Source organism: Triticum aestivum, chromosome 1B (assembly GCF_018294505.1).
Source record: "Triticum aestivum cultivar Chinese Spring chromosome 1B, IWGSC CS RefSeq v2.1, whole genome shotgun sequence".
In the NCBI taxonomy this organism is placed as follows: Eukaryota; Viridiplantae; Streptophyta; class Magnoliopsida; order Poales; family Poaceae; genus Triticum; species Triticum aestivum.
This window is the reverse complement of record NC_057795.1, coordinates 17,657,826-17,679,558: the sequence shown is the minus strand read 5'-3', so window position 1 is coordinate 17,679,558 and position 21,733 is coordinate 17,657,826. Positions and strand designations below refer to the sequence as shown.

At 46.6% G+C, this 21,733-nt stretch overlaps 1 protein-coding gene and 1 pseudogene across 1 annotated transcript in view; one reads left to right on the top strand and one right to left on the bottom strand.

The window, feature by feature from the left end:
• The window catches only part of LOC123104094 (pumilio homolog 2), a 70,140-nt gene extending 67,423 nt beyond the window's left edge, over positions 1-2,717 (top strand). Inside the window, exons 6-8 of the mRNA XM_044525825.1 lie at positions 1,599-1,793; positions 1,891-2,065; positions 2,152-2,717. Of these exons, the coding sequence (XP_044381760.1) occupies positions 1,599-1,793; positions 1,891-2,065; positions 2,152-2,192 (411 nt within the window). The 3' untranslated portion in view covers positions 2,193-2,717. The remainder of the gene's footprint in view (positions 1-1,598; positions 1,794-1,890; positions 2,066-2,151) is intronic.
• Positions 2,718-9,121: 6,404 nt separating this feature from the next.
• Positions 9,122-13,319, bottom strand: LOC123104050 (disease resistance protein RGA5-like; annotated as a pseudogene).
• Positions 13,320-21,733: the final 8,414 nt, after the last annotated feature.

The following is a 21,733-nucleotide window of genomic DNA, read 5'->3' as shown; positions in this document are numbered from 1 at the left end:
GTGTTTCTGAAGACTTTGTCAATTTCAAGATGATGTGCCGGCTCAGTCTCTCAGAGGTACTCACTGGGATATGATGTGCGTGCATACATTTATAGGGATGAGTGTATGCTCGTGTATGTGAGTGAGTTTAACTGTAGTGTGTTCAAGAAAAAACAATACCTACTTATCTAATGAAATACCATGATTTTTCTAAGAAAATCAAGGTGATTTTTCTAAAAAAAAAGAGACGTGGTCGCTTTGACCATCCCAGCCCCGAAGCGCTCACAACGCTTAATTTCGAAAGAGCTTAGATATTGTGGTGATTGTGACCAACCCAACCAACACGGCTTTGTTCTGAGGGGTTGTGCTGCTACCCTCGAGCTGCAAATGATCGTCACGCAATGATTGTTTTTTTTTCTTTTTAGGCAAATCATACAATGATTGCATTTTTTTAGGGAGCCGTACAACGACTGCTAATTCACTCCCCTCGAGCTGTTTTTTAAACACCCCCTTAAACTGTTGGCCCACGCCCCCACCCTTCGATGGCCCAATACCGGTTCTTTCATATTTGGCCCGAGGCCCAGTTCATGTCAGGCGCAATTCGCGAAATTACTAATTGAAGAGTACTCCTTTTAAAGATCATTCTTATCTCTTAGGTTGCGACATGCGGCGCATTGTACGTCTGCCACTTGTCACAACCCAGGAGTTTTCTGTTTTTTCGTAGATCCGTTTGTTCAAAACGTTTTATCTCTTAAACCATGCGTCCAAATCTTGAAACGTTTTCACCGTTGAATTTCTCGCGTCGAGATCTTCAAAACTAGGTCCCATATTGATAGTTTTTGACTTTTTTTTTCACCAAATAAAAACGGACGAAAAAACCAAACCGGAAGCATTTTTTTTTCTTTCCGAAAGAGTCACGGCTGTGCCTCTCGTGAAAGCAAAACCATGCCTCTCACGGAAGGAAAAAAAGAAAACACATTTTTTTTCTTTCCAAGAGGCATGGCGTTGTCTCAAGCCAAAGCAAAACCGTGCCTCTCGTCCAAGGAAATAAAAAGAAAACACGTTTATTTTTCCTTTTCTGAGAGGCATGGTTGTGCCTCTCGCCGAATGAAAAAAAATACGCATTTTTTTCCTTTCGAGAGGCACGGCCTTGCCTCTCGCGAAGCAAAACCGTGCCTCTCGTGGAAGAAAAAAAACGATTTTTTTCCTTTTTCACCTCTCGCGAAAGTAAAACCGTGCCTCTCGCGAAAGCAGTTTCCAAGAGACATGGTCGTGCATCTTGTAAAAGCAAAAAAAAAAACGCGTTTTTCAAGCAAAAATAATTTTTTTCACCCAAAAGCGAAAAAACCTGGATAAAAAGCCGAACTGCACTAGACTGCCTTCTGTTTTGGTTTGGGCAGTAGCATCTGTAGGCTGCTGCACCGATCTTTCTGCTTACTTAATGCTTACTGTTTATTGGTAAACACGTGGATTTGGATCTTTTGTTGACTTCTTACTGTTTGTTGTTGATTGATGAATGCTGAGATGTGGATTTTGCACTATCAGTTATGAGATTTTTAACCTTTTGTTCTCATTTTCACAATACTTTGTTTTTGACAATGCTTGCTGAACTTTTACAGCATGTTCTGGAACATCGCAAGCCACATGAGAGAACTGCTATCATTGACAAGTTAATTGGGCAGATTGTGCAAATGAGCCAGCAAAAGTTTGCTTCAAATGTCATTGAGAAGTGCTTAGCTTTTGGTAACCCTATAGAGCAGCAGATCTTGATTGGTGAAATGCTCGAGTCTACTACTAAAAGTGAACCTCTTGAGGTCTGTGTTCTTTCAACATTTTTTACCAAGCTCCCAAGAGAATCTACATGCCAGATATTTGTTAACCTTGCTGATCTACATGCATATGTCCTTGCAGGTGATGATGAAAGATCAGTTTGCAAACTATGTGGTGCAGAAGGTGTTGGAGACTTGTGATGACCAGCAGAGAGAGATGATCCTTACAAGGATCAAAGCTCACCTGAATACACTGAAGAAGTACACCTATGGGAAGCACATAGTCGCGCGTGTAGAGAAGCTAGTTGCTGCTGGAGGTATGTTTTGTCATAAATATGTACAGATTCAGCATGAAGATCTTACATATGCTAATCATATGTCTGTCTTGCTCTTGTTGATGCAGAGAAGCGCCAGGGGCTTCAACCAGCATGCACCGCCGCCTGAAGGGTGGAACTATGCAGTTGTACAGCTAACAGTGGCTAGGTTTGCGCTCGCGTGTTCCCCCCAACAACTGAAAACCCTATAAGATCGACTAGTAATGGTACCGGCATGAATAAGATACAAATCTTGGTTGCACTGGAGAGAGTGTACATTCTGTAGGTGAGGAGGCAAAGACTAATCTGAGAGACTAAGCTGTAAAGAGGAGGAAGAGGGTGGAGTATGTTTGAACATGTTACTCTGATCACTGTACAAATTTAGCACTAGAGAAGAGAAGAGAGTGAGAAAGCTGTTAGCTGTCGTAAAAATGTCCGAGTTGAGAGCCGCTGCGACTACTTTTTTAGTTATCCTGTTGTGTGTCTCGTGTCGATAGAAGCAAACAAACCATGATGATGGCTTGCTGTTGTTGTAAGATAAAACTCTTTTCCGCAGTTTAAGCTGAAGTTATTAGTATCAGCTTTGCTGAACTGTTGAACAGTTTCGTGTATTAATGGAGTGTGTCCGTCTGTAATCTAATCGAGGATGATGAAATGCATGAGTAGTTTATGTTCCTGCAAGTTTTTCTTTCACCCAGATTCTTGGTGTTTGGTATTTACTGCCAAGCGTAGCTCAGATTTGTAGGATCTGAAGAACACTGGTGTGCTGTAATGCTAGTTTTATCATCAAGTTTGATTAATTCTTATGGCAACAACTTACTTTTTTTTGCTTGATTTTAAAACCATGCAAATAGATTTGGATGTAGCTCAAATGGTAATAGTATGTGTAGGCTATCCATGTCAGATACAATGTTCAACAATTTTTAAAATTATTTATGAATTAAATATGTTTGGTTTTGCACAGTGGTAATTATAGGGCAGAGTAGGATGGTAGGCTCGAAGAAATTAACTGAGCTAAAATTGTGGCGATGAACTGTCCATACCCTTGTGATTCTAATTTGCACATCAACAGTCTAGTGTGATTCAAATTTGCACATGAGCATGTGAATGAAAAAAATATTAAGAGGGTCATGCTTTTTGCCAATGGAATAAGCATTTTGAGATCATATCCAAAACTTGCATTGATAAATTTAAATTTCTGATAAATCTGTTCAAGAAACACAGCCCCAACATAATAAGCTATTTTAATCATGGACACGTGTAAAGCGCAATGTTGTCCCCACGAGCTTAGGGCATTCACCAAATCAACCCCCAAGACCCATTTGTTGCCCGACGTTCCCCATTTGTTTGAAAGGCGGACAAGTGGGACACAACAATTTTACTTCTTGTTTGACAAGAGAAAAATTCTAAATTGCACTCCGTGAGAAGGGAGGAAAAGCAGTTTGATTTCTCTCATGCGCCAAGAAAAAGATAATGTGGGGTGCCAGTGTATCATAATACACAAAGAAAAACAAAAGGGAGGTGGACAATAATTTATTAATCGCAAAGATAACAAATACAATTTCCAATATTACGCTCCATGGCCTATTAGCGCTGACTGTAGCGATGTGCTGTCTTGTGGTTCCCGGGGCCTCGAAAGGCTAATGGCTGAGAATATTACCCTACCGCCTGGTTAAACGCCCAACGTTGTACGTGCCCTACTAAAGCTCACTATTTACCGCACATGACACTTGACCTCTATTTCTTGAATTTTTATATTTTTGGCATTTTCCTGAATTTTTTATTTTAAAAGTCCAAAACGGGCTGAACGAGCCGACATTCCAAAATGGCCTCCTTCATGGGCCGTGTCGTTTCATGCCTCGATGGGCCGGCCCCTTGCTGTGTCAGGCCCGATGGTGGCGTACGCACAACCTCGGCCCAATAGTCTGGAGACAGACCGACGCACAAACTAGCCCTAGCCCTAACCTTCTCATATCCACATCCGCCTCCCTCATCCCCCGTGTCTCTCCCCTGATCTCGCCGACCGGCGACCATGCCAGTCCCTCCCCACGACGACAACGACCTCATCAGGCCAGATCCTGCGCCGACGACTATGTCCGTCCCGCTGACGATGACGCCATCCAGCCAGATCCCGTGCCTCCTCCCCACGACGACCGAATCCGGCCAGGACTTGTGCCGCAACACATGAAGTGCCTCGTATCCCTGGTCGACAAGCTGCAGCGGGCATGCACCGCCCTCGCCGACCAGGGCGAGGAGAGTGCCCTCCCCGCCGACTGGAACTGGGACGCACTGCCTTCAGTCGCCGTACTCGGAGTATTTTCACAAATCTTTTTCCCTGAAATTCTGTCAAGCATTATTTTTCCCTTTTTTATTCATTTTATTCTAGTTTATCATGGTGATACTCGTCTCATGGTGACATATTTATTTTATATTAAACTTCTTTATTTAGTCATAAATTATTTTATGGTTAAATTAGTTTTCTTATTGATAAATCATTTTGATACAAAAGATAGAACATGCCAATGATTATTAGATACATATTTTTTTTCATATCCAATATTATCGTTTTAAAGTCTTTTTCCTCATGTTACATTTTTTGGGTTTCTATCGCATATGCATCCTTGATGTCTTGACTAACTCTTTATATGTGTCGTTCACATGACGAATGTACCGGGTATCATTTCGATATTAATATATTACCATTATCAATATCTGGAAACTGATAAAAAATCGTGTATGGATCTAGGATATACCTTGACGAATGTTCTAGATTGTACAAGACTATCTACTTTAGGTGCAACTAAATGGATAATTTTATAGTGTACAAAGTGCCAACTAGTAGTTTTTCCTTAAATTATATTCTCCTCTCCCTTGTTTGTGGTACTTCTTACTAGGTTTTCACGACTTTATATTCTTTTTTTATTGTCACACTAGATAATTGCCGATGCGTTGCAATGAGGGCATAAATCTTCTAATAGGTTAGTCGGTTACTTACCAGGTTTGTGGCGCGCCCATCGTCAGGTTTGGCGCGGAGCGCAGCGCAGGCTCCAGCAGCCGCGCTAAATTGCACAGCGCGCGCGTAGCTCCAGCAGACGCGCTAAAATGCAGCGTGCGCTCTCGCACAAACATTTTTTCGGTGCATACATATTTTGTTCATAGATAAAAAAAGATACATAATTCACAACGTAGTAAAAAACGATACAAAGGTATTTTACATAGTTCATAGCATAGATAGATAAAGAACCACGGTGCAACTAGATAAAAAACTACGGTGTGGGGCAACTAGAACCTACTCCCAGTCGTCCTCATCATCATCATCATCATCCTCGGTGGTGTTGTCCGAGGTATCGAGCCACATGTCATCCCAATGGTCATCATCGGGGGAGAAGATCGACGTCCCGCCTGCCTCGACGATATCGCACTGCGATATGGCCAGTGCCTTGCGCCGACGCCTGTCGGCACGCTCCGCGCGGCGGCTTGTCGTCCTCTCTGCCCAGAAGGCGTTCTCGGCGGCGACGTCCTCTGGGTTGCGCCGGCGCCATGCCGTCATGGCTCGCTCGGTGATGAGGAGGCGGCGCTGTCGCCGACGATGGTCCTCATGGTCCTGGTCTGTAATCAGACGAGGCGGAGGGGCGACGCGCTGCGCCTTCTCGCGTGTGTAGACGTCGTGGTAGTTTAACTGCACGCGAGGCCTCCCTAGGCGCCACGCCGCCGTGTCGTACGCGCGGGAGGCCTCGTGCGCGGTCTCGAACGTGCCGAGGCTGAGGCGGACGTCGCCAGGCCGGATCTCGGCGTAGTAGGCGCCGGAGGGGCGTAGGCAGACGCCGCGGTAGCCAGATGATCCCGGCGGCACGGCGGCAGTGGCGGCGCGCTGAAGCGGCGAGAAAGCGGTGCATGCGGCGAGGAGGCGGGGAAATGGGCGCGTGGTAGTGTGGTGGAGCGCGTGGCGAGCGCCGCATTTTATAGGCGCGCGAAGCGGCCCGCCAAATCTACCGCGCGACCGCCAGCTTTCTCCCCCCCCCCCCCCCCCCGCGCGCGCAAATGTTTAGCGCGCGCGGTTGTTTCCCGCCGTCGCTGAAGCGCGCGCAAACTTGCTGCACGCGCTAAATGGGCATTTTACCGCGCGCACGTCTTTTGGCGCGGCCGTTGGAGATGCTCTAAGATCGTCAAAAATAGACCAGTCACCAGTGCGACGGTGATGAGCTCCTCGGACATCGACGTTGCCGGGGGCAAGAAGTCGTCATGGCCGGAGCTGGTCGGGATGCCCATCATGGAGGTGAAGAAGACCATTCTCAAGCCTATACAAAAAGGAATGCATCAACATTTACAACATCATATTACTTTCACAAGATTTATTACAAATACATTACACACTAAATATACTTGACGTTGTAAATATTAACACATACTATTAAAGTTTGATTTAGGACAAAGCAACAAAAGAACTCATTGATACTAATCAGCGTAAACATTTTTTTTTCAAAGCAACCTTGTCTGGGAGCATGGTGTTATTGCATTTCCTGAATACACCTTTTTTTTTCATTTGTATGTAATACAAATATTTTGTAGAATTTAGGCTTCATTTGGTTTTGCAATGGCCTTTTCCAAAAGTATACTGTACTTGTTAGCTGGAAGCAACCTTTTCATTTGTATGTAATGGAAACACGTTGGCAGAACTAGTAAATAGATTACTATTTTTTGAATCAAGCTAATCTCCTTTACATTACTTCCATAATGCTAACAAGGCCACTGCGAGTGTGTGCAATTGACACACTCACCATCCGGGAAACCAAACTATCCTAACAAGGCCATACAAAGCTCAGTCTCACACAAGACGCCAAAAGTTCCACGAGTCCGAAACCATTACTGTCTGAAACAGCACCTAAACAACGACAAACCACCACCCAAAAAAATGCGGTTATTTTTGAATTAAGGAGTTCAGGTGAGCGCCAAATTTCAGTCTTTACAAATATGATAATACAACGTCAGGTTTGTCCGGTTCAACAAAATAAATAAATAAGTAGAACACCAGCATGCAAAACAAAGCAACAACGATGGCTCTCAGCCAAAACAAAGCTAGCTATCCTTGTAAGATCAACTCACTCCAACACCTTTACTTAGTCTGTTACTGCAAGCGGCTGTCGTTTAAAAGATGCTCATCACACAATTAACTTCCAGCGTAGCTTGGAACTTTTCAATCTTCAATTCTTTGCATAAATTGGCACCCAGCCGACGTTTGCGGAACATCTCTCCAATGGCACCAGCAGTAACCTGCGCGCGTCCCTGCTACTGCTACCCTGCAGATTGCACAAGTCAATTCTCTGTTTTGTTTTTTTCTGAAGGCAAAGTCGATTCTCTGCTAGCTAGACCAAGCATCCAGTATGCAACTTTACTAACTACAGAGCTGGGATTCATAGGGAAAATATTTCTGAAGCAAGAAATCATTTCTCACTTTTGAAAAAACAAACAAATAACTGTCGATACACTGCGAGAAATTCATCATTCAAGAAACAAATAACCTCCATACTAACAGGAACTGCACCAAGACAAAAAGCACACTCCACATTATTCCAAATACTATAACGAGCAACCGGACAATTAAAAGAAGATATTGTGCACCGACTCTTTTCTACAGCAAGAAAGACAATTTCTCTGTACCACACTACCTATAAGATTCAGATTGCCTCTGCTTAAGATACTAGTATTTCCAAATGTTAATCATAGTAACACTTTCTTCTCAGCTAGATCATTTAAACATCGAATATGAAACTTTACCAACTAAACCGCTGGGATCCATGGGGAAAATACTTCTGAAGCATGCATCATTCCTTTGTTTCTTTCCCAAATAGACCAAATAACTGCTGCTACCCCAGTAGAAACCAGATTCTTATCTTTACCCATGAAACTCATCACCCGATCACAAGTGTCCCTCCATGCTAACAAAACTGTATGAAAACAAAAAGCACACCATGCAGTGTTCCAAATATAACGAGCAATGAAACACGTAAACAACATATGATCCCCTTACTCTTCTCTACTGCAAAAAAAAGATGGTCAATTTTCCTGTACCAAACTACCACTATAGATGATTCAGATTATCTCTGGTTAAGAACTTAAGATACTATTTCTGAATGTTAAGCGCAGAAATACTTTGATCTTCAGTAGAACTTTTACATACCAAAATTTTCTACAAGGTCATTTCATCTGCTGAGCTTTCAAAGCTATATACATAGAATGCACAGAAAATACCCCGTTCGTCTCTAAAATCCATGTACTATGAATCTTACTTATTTCTCACACAAAAACTTTCACAATCAGCAAATAATTGATGCCACAGCCCAGCAGTATCAGCATATATATTCCTTGTAAATTTTAGTGTAGTGGCATTAGTGCCTAGCACTCTAGCTACAGAGATATGCTCACACAAAGATAAATCGTATAACATGGAGTACTAGCTTGTCACCTATAACAGCATCCTCTATCCATAAATCTTCTGAAAAATCTAGTTCTTTCATCAGCCCATGTCAAAAATGAGACTGAGCAGGTGCACTTCTCTCAGATACTTATGTCTAAGAAACTTTTGTAGAACACCTTCACTACCTGTTTCTAATTTCCATAGCCACTAGTGAAGCGTGATCAATGCAACGATAGGCTGAGCTCTAGAGATGGAAAAAGTAAGGTGGTGGAAAAAAAATGATAATTAGGTGTATCAGCATACATACTGTCTCCTGGCCTGGTACATTTACGTTCCTATTCTTATTGGCATAAATGATTTGTTTGCCAAAACCCTTTTCAAAAGTACTTTATTAGTTGGAACTTGGAAGCACCCGTTTGATTTGTATGTAATCGAAAGATATAGGTAGAACTAGTAAATATTTTCTGAAGTAGCAGATCTCACAGTGAAGCATAGTTGATGAATGGAACAACAAGCGGAACTCTAGAGATAGTAAAAGAAAAAGAGGAGGGGGGGGGGGGGGGGGGATAAGATAAGCAAATACGTACATACATATCGAGAGCACACCTGAACCTGATGCAATGTGAGTCGCTCTGCATCAGAAATTAGTTGTCCTCATCACTAGCACACACCAAATTGTCATCATGGGCATCTGGGGAGATATAGAGATCAAATCCATGCACACAGAAAACAATAAGGTCAGGCGGACATGAGAAAACACACTCATACGTGTACAAGTAATAAGTTAGGTGCAGCGTGAGTACCTTCTGCTATATACGGGATCATACAAATCTCAATCGGGGGATGATTGGGATGGGCTTCGAGTGCGTGCCTCACCGCAGCCTCTGCTTGCTTGGCCTCCCCAACCCTAGCTTCACCACAATAGATAAAAACACAGACATGCCGCCGAAGGGAGAGCAGGTTCCCCTGCAGGCCCAAGTCGAAACCACAGTTACCATCCTCTTTCGCCACCCGCACGCCCAGGCTGAACTCAATTGTTTCCACCCTCGGCAAAGCTCCTGATTCAAAAATTATCTGCGCTGTTGATCCACAATTCAACTCAAACCATACCATACAGCGGAACCCATCTGCACGGATGACTAGCAGCCGTTGTGTTTGGTATGTGCTCTTTATCCAGAGACGGCGAAGGAACGGCAACCCCCCAATGATATCCATGTCCTCCTGCTGCACTTCCTTCACTGACCTGAGGATTAACTTGGAGAGGCTTGAGAGATGCGAGGGGTCTCTCTTTATCCACCCTCGCAGTGCAGAGAGTTCGCTGGGCATGTGCGACACAAATTCACGGAGATGTACAGGAGGCACCCAGCGTTCTCCCAAGAGAGTCATCAGTTCGAAAGATGTTTCTTTGTAATTGCATTCAATACGTAGGCTTTCAATATGATGTAGATTACACAGAGACTTCACGAAACCTTCATACAAATCCAAACTACCATCCTCGAAGACAATCTGAAGCTCCCTCAACATTGCCAGGTTGCCAAGCTCTTGTGCAATAATGTTCAGAGAGATCAAGATCAACCTCAACACTTCCATGGATGTATGATTCTGCAACTTACCAGCTGGAACCACCACACCTCTAACAACCTTTAGGCAGATCAATCTTCTCAACTTACTGACAGTTGCCGGCAATTCAACACCATACAGCCCATAATTTTCTTCAAGATCCAACACCTCCAAAAACTGTAGGTTTCCTATCTCAGCAGGGAGTTCACTGATTCCAGTACTTTTCAGACCAAGGTACCTTAGGTGAATCAAGTGTCCAACACCCTTTAGGTTATGCTGTAGGCTGCTACTTTCCTCAAGATTACAGTTTGACAGATCAAGTACACGCATAACTTCAAACATTGACAGACTGGGCATGATACTAACAGCAGGTGGAAAGATAGTAATTGACCTCACTCGTGACATACTCATGATATTTGTGAGAGGCTTGGCTTGATGATCTTCATTTTTATTCTGAAGGGACAAACGGCGAACATTACTTTGTGAAGACGTGCTATTCCCAGTGCCATCCAATAGATTAACAAACTTTGCTTCACGTGACAAGTTGCAGATAAGGTCCAGAACCATATCATGTACACGGCAAGCATATACCTGGCCTAAAACATCATATATTGGCTGGATCATACTTCTATTAATGAGCTGGTTGAAGTAATTTAATCCGAGCAAAAACAGGCTAGTCCCTTCATTTCCATGGTGGACAAATCCTTTGGCTACCCACTTCCATATCAGTGTATCTCTATGAATCTCGCTATCTTCTGGATATATACATAGATACAGTAGACAAGTTTTCAGATGGGAAGGTAGATTAGAACAAATAGCTGAAAGAGAGTATTCTCCACATCTCCTCTACACTGTTATCCTCTGTTAGTCCAGAGCCAAGGGACTGAAGGAGAATATCCCACTCACATTTTGGTTTCATCTTCTGGCCACCAGCCAAAGCACTAGCTATAGTAATGATGGCTAGTGGTGCCCCACCACATTTCTTCAGAATATCTCTGGACACTTGTTCAAATTCATTTGGACATCCATTCTCGCCAGGAAATATTCTTTTGTAGAAGAGACTTCTGGAGTCATCATCAGAAAGTGGTTCCATTTGATAAACCGAATCATCGTCCTACGAGCAACATGAATTAGAGACACTGACAATGCGGGTTGTGGTGATTAGCCGACTGCCTAGATTATTCCTGCTAGAGAAAGCAAAGTTGATGCCTTCCCACAATTTTTCATCCCATATATCATCGATTATAACAAGATACCTACATTAGTTCAGAGTGTCAGCATAAGGTCATATATACACATCATGAAGCTTAGGGTCATATGAATATATGGGTGGGACTATACATCTTTAAGGGCATATATTCAGAAACAAACTAGTAAGAAGCATGCGTCACGAACTGGATAATCTTATTCTCATGAAGCATGCATTATGAGCCTCCAATCAGATGATGAACAAAATGAATAAGTTTTTAAGATTCAAGGGAGTAAAACACAAATAGCAAGTTGTTGGATCAGTGACCATACTACAGAAGTTCAAATGGTCACGTAGATATATCAAAAAGACCCAGGTACAGATTGCCCACCAATTCAATATATGGCAGCTATTGAACCTCTTGGAGACTCAAATTGTGTGGCATTATCCTTTTCTCTATATTTTGTTTATAGTAAGTTTCCAGAAAAAAGACATGCATGGAAATATAATGTGATAATGAAGAGACAATTCACCATCTTGTTTGGTCATCAATCAAATGTACAATACTTTAGGAAGTACATGCTAATTATTTTGATAAAGGAGGAAAGAATCAAACATATATATACTTATACATGCCTGAAAATTTTCACCTATAAGGTTTACAGTTTAGTGTCAACTGCTTATGTCAGTAAAGGTGACCTTAATAAAAAATTATTCTGAACCCTTCCGCGTGTGACGTACAACATATGTATACTCTATTACAACATTACTTGTACAACTATCATAGGAAACAAACATCTCATAATAGTACATCTTTTTGTTGCAACTCTGCATGCCTTTTATTCTCTAGGAATTCACGAAGCTTTTTAATAAGCTGATTGGCATCCAGCGTCGCAAGATCTGAGTGAGCGTTGCCGAGATCAATGAGGATATCCCTTAAAACCTTCTTCATGTCAGGGTTCTGACCGACCGGAACAAATGCCCGACAATGGAAATCACCTTTAATCTTGTCGTATACTGCTCTAGCAAGAGTGGTCTTGCCCAACCCTCCAAATCCAACAATGGAGACCTTCTTCAGTCTCTTGTTAGAGGCATCATCTCCCTCCATGGAGAGCAACCTCATGAGCTCCTGATCCCTCTTCCCATATATGCCAACTAGCTCTGCCGCTTCTGCATACAAAGCTCGAAGACAAGGATCAATAATAATTGGTTCCGTAGGATTAGGAACAACTACCTTGTTCCTGTCACGCCTAGCAGACACCTCCTGGAGTTGCTCCTTGATTTCCTTGATGGCGTCAGCTATGCGATGGTTATTCCTGCCTTTCTTGAACAAGCCGATCATCTTGTTCTTGAGCTCCTTGAATCTGCCGGAGTTGTCGTGAGGCTGCTGAATGCTGTCAATGTCGACGTGTACAAGGAACTTGTCGACGACATCCTCCAAGTTGTAGGAGAGCTCTCTGACCTCGTCGGCCCAGAGCTTGACTTGCCTGTCGAGCAGGTCCCGCGACACCTCGCCAACTTTGATGAGGGCAGCGTGCATGCTCTCAAGTTCCTTCCTAAGGAACTCGACATCTTTCTTGACGCGCTTGTGCAGGTTATACTCATCCATGAGCAGCTGTCCCAGCTTGGGGAGCATGCTGCCCATGGCACCCGTGACAATATTCATGAGAGCGCTCTGGATCAACCAGCTGGAAACCTGTAAATCGATGGAAAAGGGGAGTTGTAATGTAATCCAAATTGTGCGAAACATTGAACGAGCTCTAGAACCGAGCTGCCAAATTAAAGATTAACATGAGGGGAGCTTTAAATTCAACGACCTCTAGAACTGAGTTACCAATCCAAATTGCAAGATGTAGACCAAGCCTACCTTATGCTTCACCGTAGAGCAGAACACAGCGGTGGTGTCCTCGTCAGAGGTGGCGCAGCGGCGGCGCACCGGAGCGTCTCTCTCCCTCTCCCCCTCTCTCTGCGATGGTCGATGCGCTCGATCTGGAAGGAAATGTGTGAGCAGAAAGGGGGAAGACCAGGAAAGCACTGTGGTTTCTCCCAGCGGATCTTGTGCTTTCATGCTTGGATGCCGCCTTGGCCCTCGAGTAGTAATTGCGCGTCCAAATCTCAATCAGGCTGGAGCCGCCCCCAGTAAGGACAAGCAGCTGCTGGGGCTTAGCGCAGGGTGGCGCTTTCACGCGTTAATTAATCAAGGAACAATCTTGCATAAACGACGAAGCGCTGTTGCTTAATTAAGTTATCAGCACTTGTATTTTTATGCAAGGCCTCGTCAGCCTGCCTTTGGCAGACCCATCTGTCCACACTTACACTTGTCGACATTTGAGGACATTGAGATCGTTTAGTGCATAGCGCACGTTAGTTGCTTCTTTGCTTCTGCCCAATAATAACAGGATACGTGCTTTGGCACTAGCTAACTTTTAAAACTGGTGTTTGATCTAGAAAATAAATGATAATAAGAGCCGGCGCAGCCGCGCTGCCTGTGCGATCTGGCGGATGTTAGGGAGCTTGATGCGTGCGTTGTGCGGCGGCGTCGAAAGATGAAACAATGGAGAGATCGATCACCTGATTAGGGATGGCAATGGGTACCCATTACCCGCGTACCCGGCGGGTAAAAACCCTAAGGTATGGGATAAAATATTATCCATGGGTATATAAATAGGAAAATATTAAACCCACCGGGTAGAATGGGTACGGGTATGTGATATCATAACCCATACCCTTGTACCCATATACCCACATAAAATCTGCTGAGTGGACCTTTCTAATCTAACTTCACAAAAAATCTGTCTATGTAGATACTAGCTTCCCCTCAGAAAGATGCGTACATGAGTAGACCACGGACACACGTTACATACATGGAATGATAGAAGTAATCCCATATATCTTTCTTTCTTTGGGTGATTAACGTGATTTAGGCTAAGGTGAATAATGAGTACGTGATCACTTCCCATATTCAGAGGGACGTAGATTGATATCATCCTCGTCTCGTTTCCTTGTCTACTCGCCTCCTCGGCCATCTGCCATCACTGGCCGCCGCCGCCAACACGTCTAGCTGCTCACTGCCTCGTTGTCGCCAGCGCTTCCAGCCCCCGACCGACGTAAATTACCTCTACGTCCTGCCTCGTCATCCAAGGCGCAGCACCGTCACAACACGTCAAACTGGCCGCCTCGCCCTAGCCTGCTTTGTCGATCCTCTACTACCACCAAGCACAAGAACAAGAGCAAGACAATTTGGTTTGGTGAGTTCCAATTTTGTGTATGATTTTATGAATATGAGCATTGATCTTGTAGTTTCCATTTTGTATATAGATGATGTGATGCATTTGCAGCTGATACGTAGATGTATAGATGATGTGATGATATGATGTTTTTCAGTATTGATTTTCTGCCTATACATGATGTATATAGCTGCTGTGATGAATACGATTTTTTGTATATCCTGATACGTAGAGATGTTATGTTGTAGATAGGAGCATCGTAATTTCAGTGCTCATCGTGCATGTAAGCATCGATTTTGTCCTATATATGATGTATATAGCTGATGTGATGAATATGCCTTTTTTTGTATATACACGATACGTAGAGATGTTCTGTTGTATATATGAGCGTCGTAATTTCAGTGATTGATGTCTTTTTGGTGCTCATCTCCGTTGTTTAAAATAAATTATGATGATATGCTATCGTTTATGATTATTTCTTGCTCGACTTAATCTATGCACACGTGGGTATTTTTACCCGTGGGTATCCATTTACCCTGATGTGTGAAGGGTATGGGGAAAAATTGTACCTGTCGTGGTTCTAAGCCTGACAGTAGAGTGGAGGGTAGGTATGGAGAGGCAAGGTCCTAGCTATGGAGAGGTTGTAAACACAAGGGATGTACGAGTTCAGGCCCTTCTCGGAAGAAGTAAAAGCCCTACGTCTCGGAGCCCAGAGGCGGTCGAGTGATTATGTGTATATGAGTTACAAGGTGCCGAACCCCACTACCTGTGGAGGGGGCTGGCTTATATAGAGTGCGCCAGGACCCCAGCCAACCCACGTAGGAGAGGGTTTAAGGTGAGTTAAGTCTGGGGCGTTACTGGTAACGCCCCACATAAAGTGTCTTTACTATCATAAAGTTTACTTAATTACAGGCCGTTGCAGTGCAGAGTGCCTCTTGACCTTCTGGTGGTCGAGTGAGTCTTCGTGGTCGAGTCCTTCAAGTCAGTCGAGTGAGTCCCTCGTTGGTCGACTGGAAGGTGACCTCTTCTAAGGGTGTCTTTGGGCAGGGTACTTAGATCAGGTCAGTGACCCTACCCTAGGTACATGACCCCATCATTAGCCCCCGAATGGATTGAGGCTTCGAGTTGATGTTGTTTCCGATTAACTTTTGCACACTGGTCGTGCGTTGTTATGGACCAAAGAATCTCTTCGTTGATAGTGACCAACTTGTCTTCAGTCGACTCGATCCATTCTCTTCTTTCGTCGAGTGATCTTTCGGGCTTTGACGATTTCCGAGCGACGGATCGCAGGAAATCCCGCGTCTGACAGACCGGTCTGCCGTTCGCGGATTCCGCGGGATGCGAAATTTGGGGAAGCGCGCGAAGCGGAGCGGACCGCGGCGTTCGGATGGGACGGGACATAGACGCCTCGATCCCCGCGCCGCTTTCTTCGCCACGTATCCCGCCTGCATAACTGTTCCTGGATATGATTAGATCGACCGGGCCCACCTGTCATCCACTCGGAAGGGACCTTATAAATGCGCCCGGCGAGGGTTTTTTGTACAGTGCCTCAGCATTCTCTTTCTCTGCTCCCTTCGTCTCCGCCCAACGCGCTCGCTCTCGCCTCCGCCCAACCTCTCCTCGCGCGTCTCACCGGCAACCATGACCAAGGAGAAGACGGCGGCACTGGAACGCGCGAAGAAGGTGTCGGCGACGGAGAAGGCGAAGGGGAGATCCACCAGCCACGGCGGGTCTTCGTCTAGATCCCGCCTGCCGAAGGGCTGGGTCCAAGGAGATTGGATCCAGTCGACCATCATGGAGAAAGATCTTCTCGACATGGCCAACGAGGGCCTGATCCCCCATGGAGCTGCGAGGCTTCCGGGGAAGGAGTGGCAGCCCCAGCCAGAAGAGGGTGAGTGCGTGCTCCTGGCTACCCATGTCGATCGTGGATTTTCTTTGCCGCCGAGTATTTTCTTCCGTGGTTTCTTGAACTTCTTTGGAGCGCAGCTCCACCACTTTACCCCAAATTCTATCGCCTATCTTGCCGCGTTCGTGTCCATGTGTGAGGGTTTTCTGGGCTGTCGACCGCACTGGGGCTTGTTCAAGCATATATTCACGTGTTGCTCTCAGACCGTGAAGAAGGCGAGCCCAGGCGACGAAAGAACCCGAGTCGTCCAAATGTGTGGGGGCCTGGGGATCCAGGTGAGGAATAAGAGCACCTTCCCAGCCATGACTTTTCCCGAGTCAGTCAGAGGCTGGCAGTCGACCTGGTTCTACTGCCAGGATCAGTCGACGCCGGGGCAGTCGAGTGGACTCCCTCAGTTTACCATGGAGCGAGTGAACAAGCCCTCCTCTCTGAAGTTGATTCCGGAGGAGAAAGCTGACGTGAAGATGTTGATGGAGCGCGTAGTACAGTTGGTACGGGAGGGAGTGACGGGCATGGATCTCCTGGAGGTTTTCCTTAGGCATCGTATCCAGCCCCTTCAGTTCCGGAGCCACTGCATGTGGTTGTACTGTGGGACTGAGGACGAGACTCGGGTCCATCCAGAAGCAGTCGACGATGTCACTCTGGAAAGATGGATGGCCGCCGTTACCGGAAACAAGGATAACCCACGCGGAGCCAGAAGGATTCCACCACTCGACCACCACAGTGATCCAAACAAGGTATGCCTGCTCTGCTCTCCACTGTGTTCTTGTCATATTCATGTCTGTTTATTCTGCCAATTGGTCGATTGATCCTTGTCTTGATGTCTACCAGGCCCTTACCGAGCTATACTCGATGCCCAATGGAGCACAGGCTTCGACTGAGGAGGGTGAGGCGAGTGGGGGCGAGAGCCAGGAGGAGGAGGAGTGGGACTCGGACGTTGCTGAGGATGATGATGACGATGACGACGATGACGGTGATGAAGATGACGCTGAAGACGAGGAAGAAGAGGAGGAGGAGGTCATACCACCGCGCTCAGAAAGGCGGTCGAAGCTTGTCCACGACCCTTCGACTGAACGTGGCAAGGGGGTTGCGACCGTTGCACAGTCGACCAAGCGCCCTCGGACCACCTCTCCGGCGCCGACTGAAAAGGCGCCGAAGCAGCCCAGGGCGGCTCCGTCAAAGCCGACCAAGCTCCTGCCAAAGATGAAGGTGTCTATCCCCACCATATCATGGTAATCATGCTGCTTAAGTCTTCTTATTTTGTGTGAACTTTGTCTCTGGTTGACGCTAAAGTTAGTCGACTGATTCTTTGGAGTTGCAGTGCTGCTACTTCTGAGACCTCAGCCCGGGCTGATGACCATGAGATGGAGGACGCAGCAACCTCAAAACCAGGTACTATATTCTTAATGCCGTTTTTAGTCGACTGACTCATGATCTCTAATCCTGATTCTTCTCTGTAGCTCCACCCAATGTTGTTATCACTCTCCCTGATGATGATGAGGATGAGGAACCGCTGAAGCGCGGAAGGAGTAGGAAAGCGTCCGCCAGCAGGGTGCCCCAAGATGTGACGGCGCCTGAGACTCTGATTGCGGAGGAAGAGAACACCACTCGACACACTGTGTCCTTCGTAGATCCACTGACGAGTGCTCAGCAGCCCTCCCTCTTCACGACGCACCACGTCCCAGAGGACCAAGCTGGCGCCGCGAAGGAGGCGATACGCCAAGCAGGGATCATGATGGAGCAGTTAAGGACCATCCGGGATGCGAGCCAGGCAGCTTACGATGCCAGTTCCGCCCTTCAAAGCAATGTTCAGGTTAGTCGACCACCGCCTGTTCTGTTAGGATATGCTATCAAAACTTTTCTTTCTAGAATTTATAGTAGTCACCCAGTGGGTGTGTCGATTCAGACTCCGTGTTAGCGAGGGCACGCTGAGTGCACCCGCTGGGTGTAGTCCCCAAGGCTAAGGTCGACTGCTGGCAGTCGGCCTTAGGCTTTATAATTTCAGTCTTTGCGTCACTCGACTATGGCGACTGGATATCGCAAAACGGGTCGACTGGTCGACTCTGTCTTCAATAGGATTAGTGGGGGCACGCTGAGTGCACCCACTGGGTGTAGTCCCCAAGGCTAAGGTCGACTGCTGGCAGTCGGCCTTAGGTTTTATAATTTCAGGCTTTTCGTCATTCGATTATGCCGAATGGATTTCGCAAACCAGTGGGGGCACGCTAAGTGCACCCACTGGGTGTAGTCCCCGAGACTGTGGTCCACTGCTTGCAGTCGATTACAGTCTTAAAGAATACAGTCTTAAAGATTACCGAGTGAACAAGCCCTCCTCTCTGAAGTTGATTCCGGAGGAGAAAGCTGACGTGAAGATGCTGATGGAGCGCGTAGTTCAGTTGGTTCGGGAGGGAGTGACAGGCATGGATCTCCTGGAAGTTTTCCTTAGGCGCCGAATCCAGCCTCTTCAGTTCCGGAGCCATTGCATGTGGTTGTACTGTGGGACTGAGGATGTGACTCGGGTCAATCCAGAAACAGTCGACGATGCCACTCTGGAAAGGTGGATGGCCGCTGTTACTGGGAACAAGGACAACCCTCGCGGGGCCAGAAGGATTCCTCCACTCGACTGCCACAGTGACCCAAACAAGGTATGTCTGCACCACTTCCCATTGTATTCTCGTCATATTTATTTCTGTTTTCTCTGCCGATCGGTCGACTGATCTTTGTCTTGTTGTCCTTCAGGCCCTCACTGAACTGTACTCGATGCCCAACGGAGCGCAGGCTCCGACTGAGGAGGGAGAAGCGAGCGGGGGCGAGAGCCAGGAGGAGGAGTGGGACTCGGACGCCGCTGAGGCCGATGATGATGACGATGACGATGATGATGATGACGATGAGGACGAGGAAGAGGAGGAGGAGGAGGAGGTCGTACCACCGCGCTCGGAAAGGCGGTCGAAACTTGTCCATGATCCTGCGACCGAACGCGGCGAGGGGGTTGCGACTGCTACACAGTCGACCAAGCGCCCTCGGACCACCTCTCCGGCGCCGACTGAAAAGGCGTCGAAGCAGCCCAGGGCGGCCCCGTCGAAGCCGACCAAGCACCTGCCGAAGATGAAGGTGTCCATCCCCACCATATCAGGGTAATCATGTTGCTTAAGTCTTCTTGTTTTGTGTGCACTTTGCCTCTGGTTGGCGCTGGAGTTAGTCGACTGATTCTTTGGAGTTGCAGTGCTGCTACTTCCGAGACCTCAGCCCGGGCTGATGACCATGAGATGGAGGACGCAGCAACCTCAAAACCAGGTACTATACTCTTGACGCCATTTTTAGTCGACTGACTCATGATCTCTAATTCTAATTCTTTTATGTAGCTCCATTCAATGTTGTTATCACTCTCCCTGATGATGATGAAGATGAGAAACCGCTGAAGTACAGAAGGAGTAGGAAAGCGTCTGCCAGCAGGGTGACCCAGGATGTGACGGTGCCTGAGACTCTGGCCGCGGAGGAGGAGAACACCACTCGACACACTGTGTCCTTCGCAGATCCGCTGACGAGTGCTCCGCAACCCTCCCTCTTCACGACGCACCACGTCCTAGAGGACCAAGCCGGCGCAGTGAAGGAGGCGATACGCCAGGCAGGGATCATGATGGAGCAGTTGAAGACCATCCGGGATGCGAGCCAGGCAGCTTACGACGCCAGCTCTGCCCTCCAAAGAAATGTTCAGGTCAGTCGACCACCGTTTGTTCTGTTAGGATATGCTACCAAAAACTTTTCCTTTCCAGAATTTATAGTAGTCACCCACTAGGTGTGTCGATTTAAACTCCGTGTTAGGGGGGCACGCTGAGTGCACCCGCTGGGTGTAGTCCCCAAGGCTAAGGTCGAGTGCTGGCAGTCGGCCTTAGGCTTTATAATTTCAGTCTTTCCGTCATTCGACTATGTCGACTGGATTTCGCAAACCGGTCGACTGGTCGACTCTGTCTTCAATAGGATTAGTGGGGGCACGCTGAGTGCACCCACTGGGTGTAGTCCCCAAGGCTAAGGTCGACTGCTGGCAGTCGGCCTTAGGCTTTATAATTTCAGTCTTTCCGTCATTCGACTATGTCGAATGGATTTCGCAAACCGGTGGGGGCACGCTGAGTGCACCCACTGGGTGTAGTCCCCGAGACTGTGGTCGACTGCTTGCAGTCGATTACAGTCTTAAAGGATATATCTCTTTTTTTTGAGGTCGACTGGTCGACTCTATCTTCAATAGGATTAGTGGGGGCACGCTGAGTGCACCCACTGGGTGTAGTCCCCGAGACTACGGTCGAATGCTTGTATTCGGCTGTAGTCTTAGAAACGTGTGATTTTTCCTTTTTCACTCGGAAGTGAATTATAGTTGACATCTAGTCGATTGGTTCTTCGTAGAACTCCTGTGATCTTGTGGCTCGCTACTCTGAGCTGGAAAACAAGCACACTCAGCTCCAGCTGAACTTGAAGCTGGTTCAGGAGAAACTGACGAAGGCAAAGGAGGAGACCGAAGGTATGTTTGGTGAGACCTTGACGACTGCTTTTCCCTTTGTTTGTTTCAAAATCTGATCTTGCTGTAACTTGCAGGTAAGGTAAGGGAGGCCCAACAGAAGAAAGACCTTGAACTAGCTGAGAAGATCAAGCTTGCTGACGAGAAGTTAGCTTCAGTCACCAAGCTTGAACAAGACAATACCAATCTGAAAGCTGCTCTTGGGATCGCCAACAAGGAGGTCAGTCGACTGAAAACTGATAAAGCTGCCCTGACCGACCAAGTCAGTAAGTTGACTGGGAAGAAAAATGATCTGGAGGCCTTCCTGAGTGGTCTTGCCAAGAAGCCGTTTCTTATGCTTGAAGGTAAACCTCTATGCTCGGCATTATTTCCAATCGTGGTTTTTCCATTCGACCATCACCTTGACTCAGTGATCGTCCTTGCAGAATTTTGTCAAAACTTTGAAGAAGAAACTAGCCGGCTGGAACCAAACCTCGACCCCGTCAATTCTCCGGTGAACGACGAAGTTGCCATGAACGTTTTCCGACTGGAGTCCCGTGTTGCAGCTGCCGTGGACTATCTTGCAAGGCTGAAGGTCGCCACATCTCGCATCGACTCGACACTCTGGCCCGGGGAGACACTTCAGAATGACCTTGAGTCGCTGATGGCTCGCTTGAACACGATCCCTGGTCGAGTGCAGGAGTGGAAGAAGTCCTCGGCTCGGTGCGGTGCAGATGTTGCTCTGTGTCTGGCCCGAGTCCACTCCAAAGATGCGCGAGAAGAGAAGCTGGCGGCCCTCCGGGTGGCCAACACCAAAAAACACGACTTTAGCTCCTTTATGGAAACTTTCCTTGCGGCTGCCACTCGGATCGCCGATGGAATTGATCT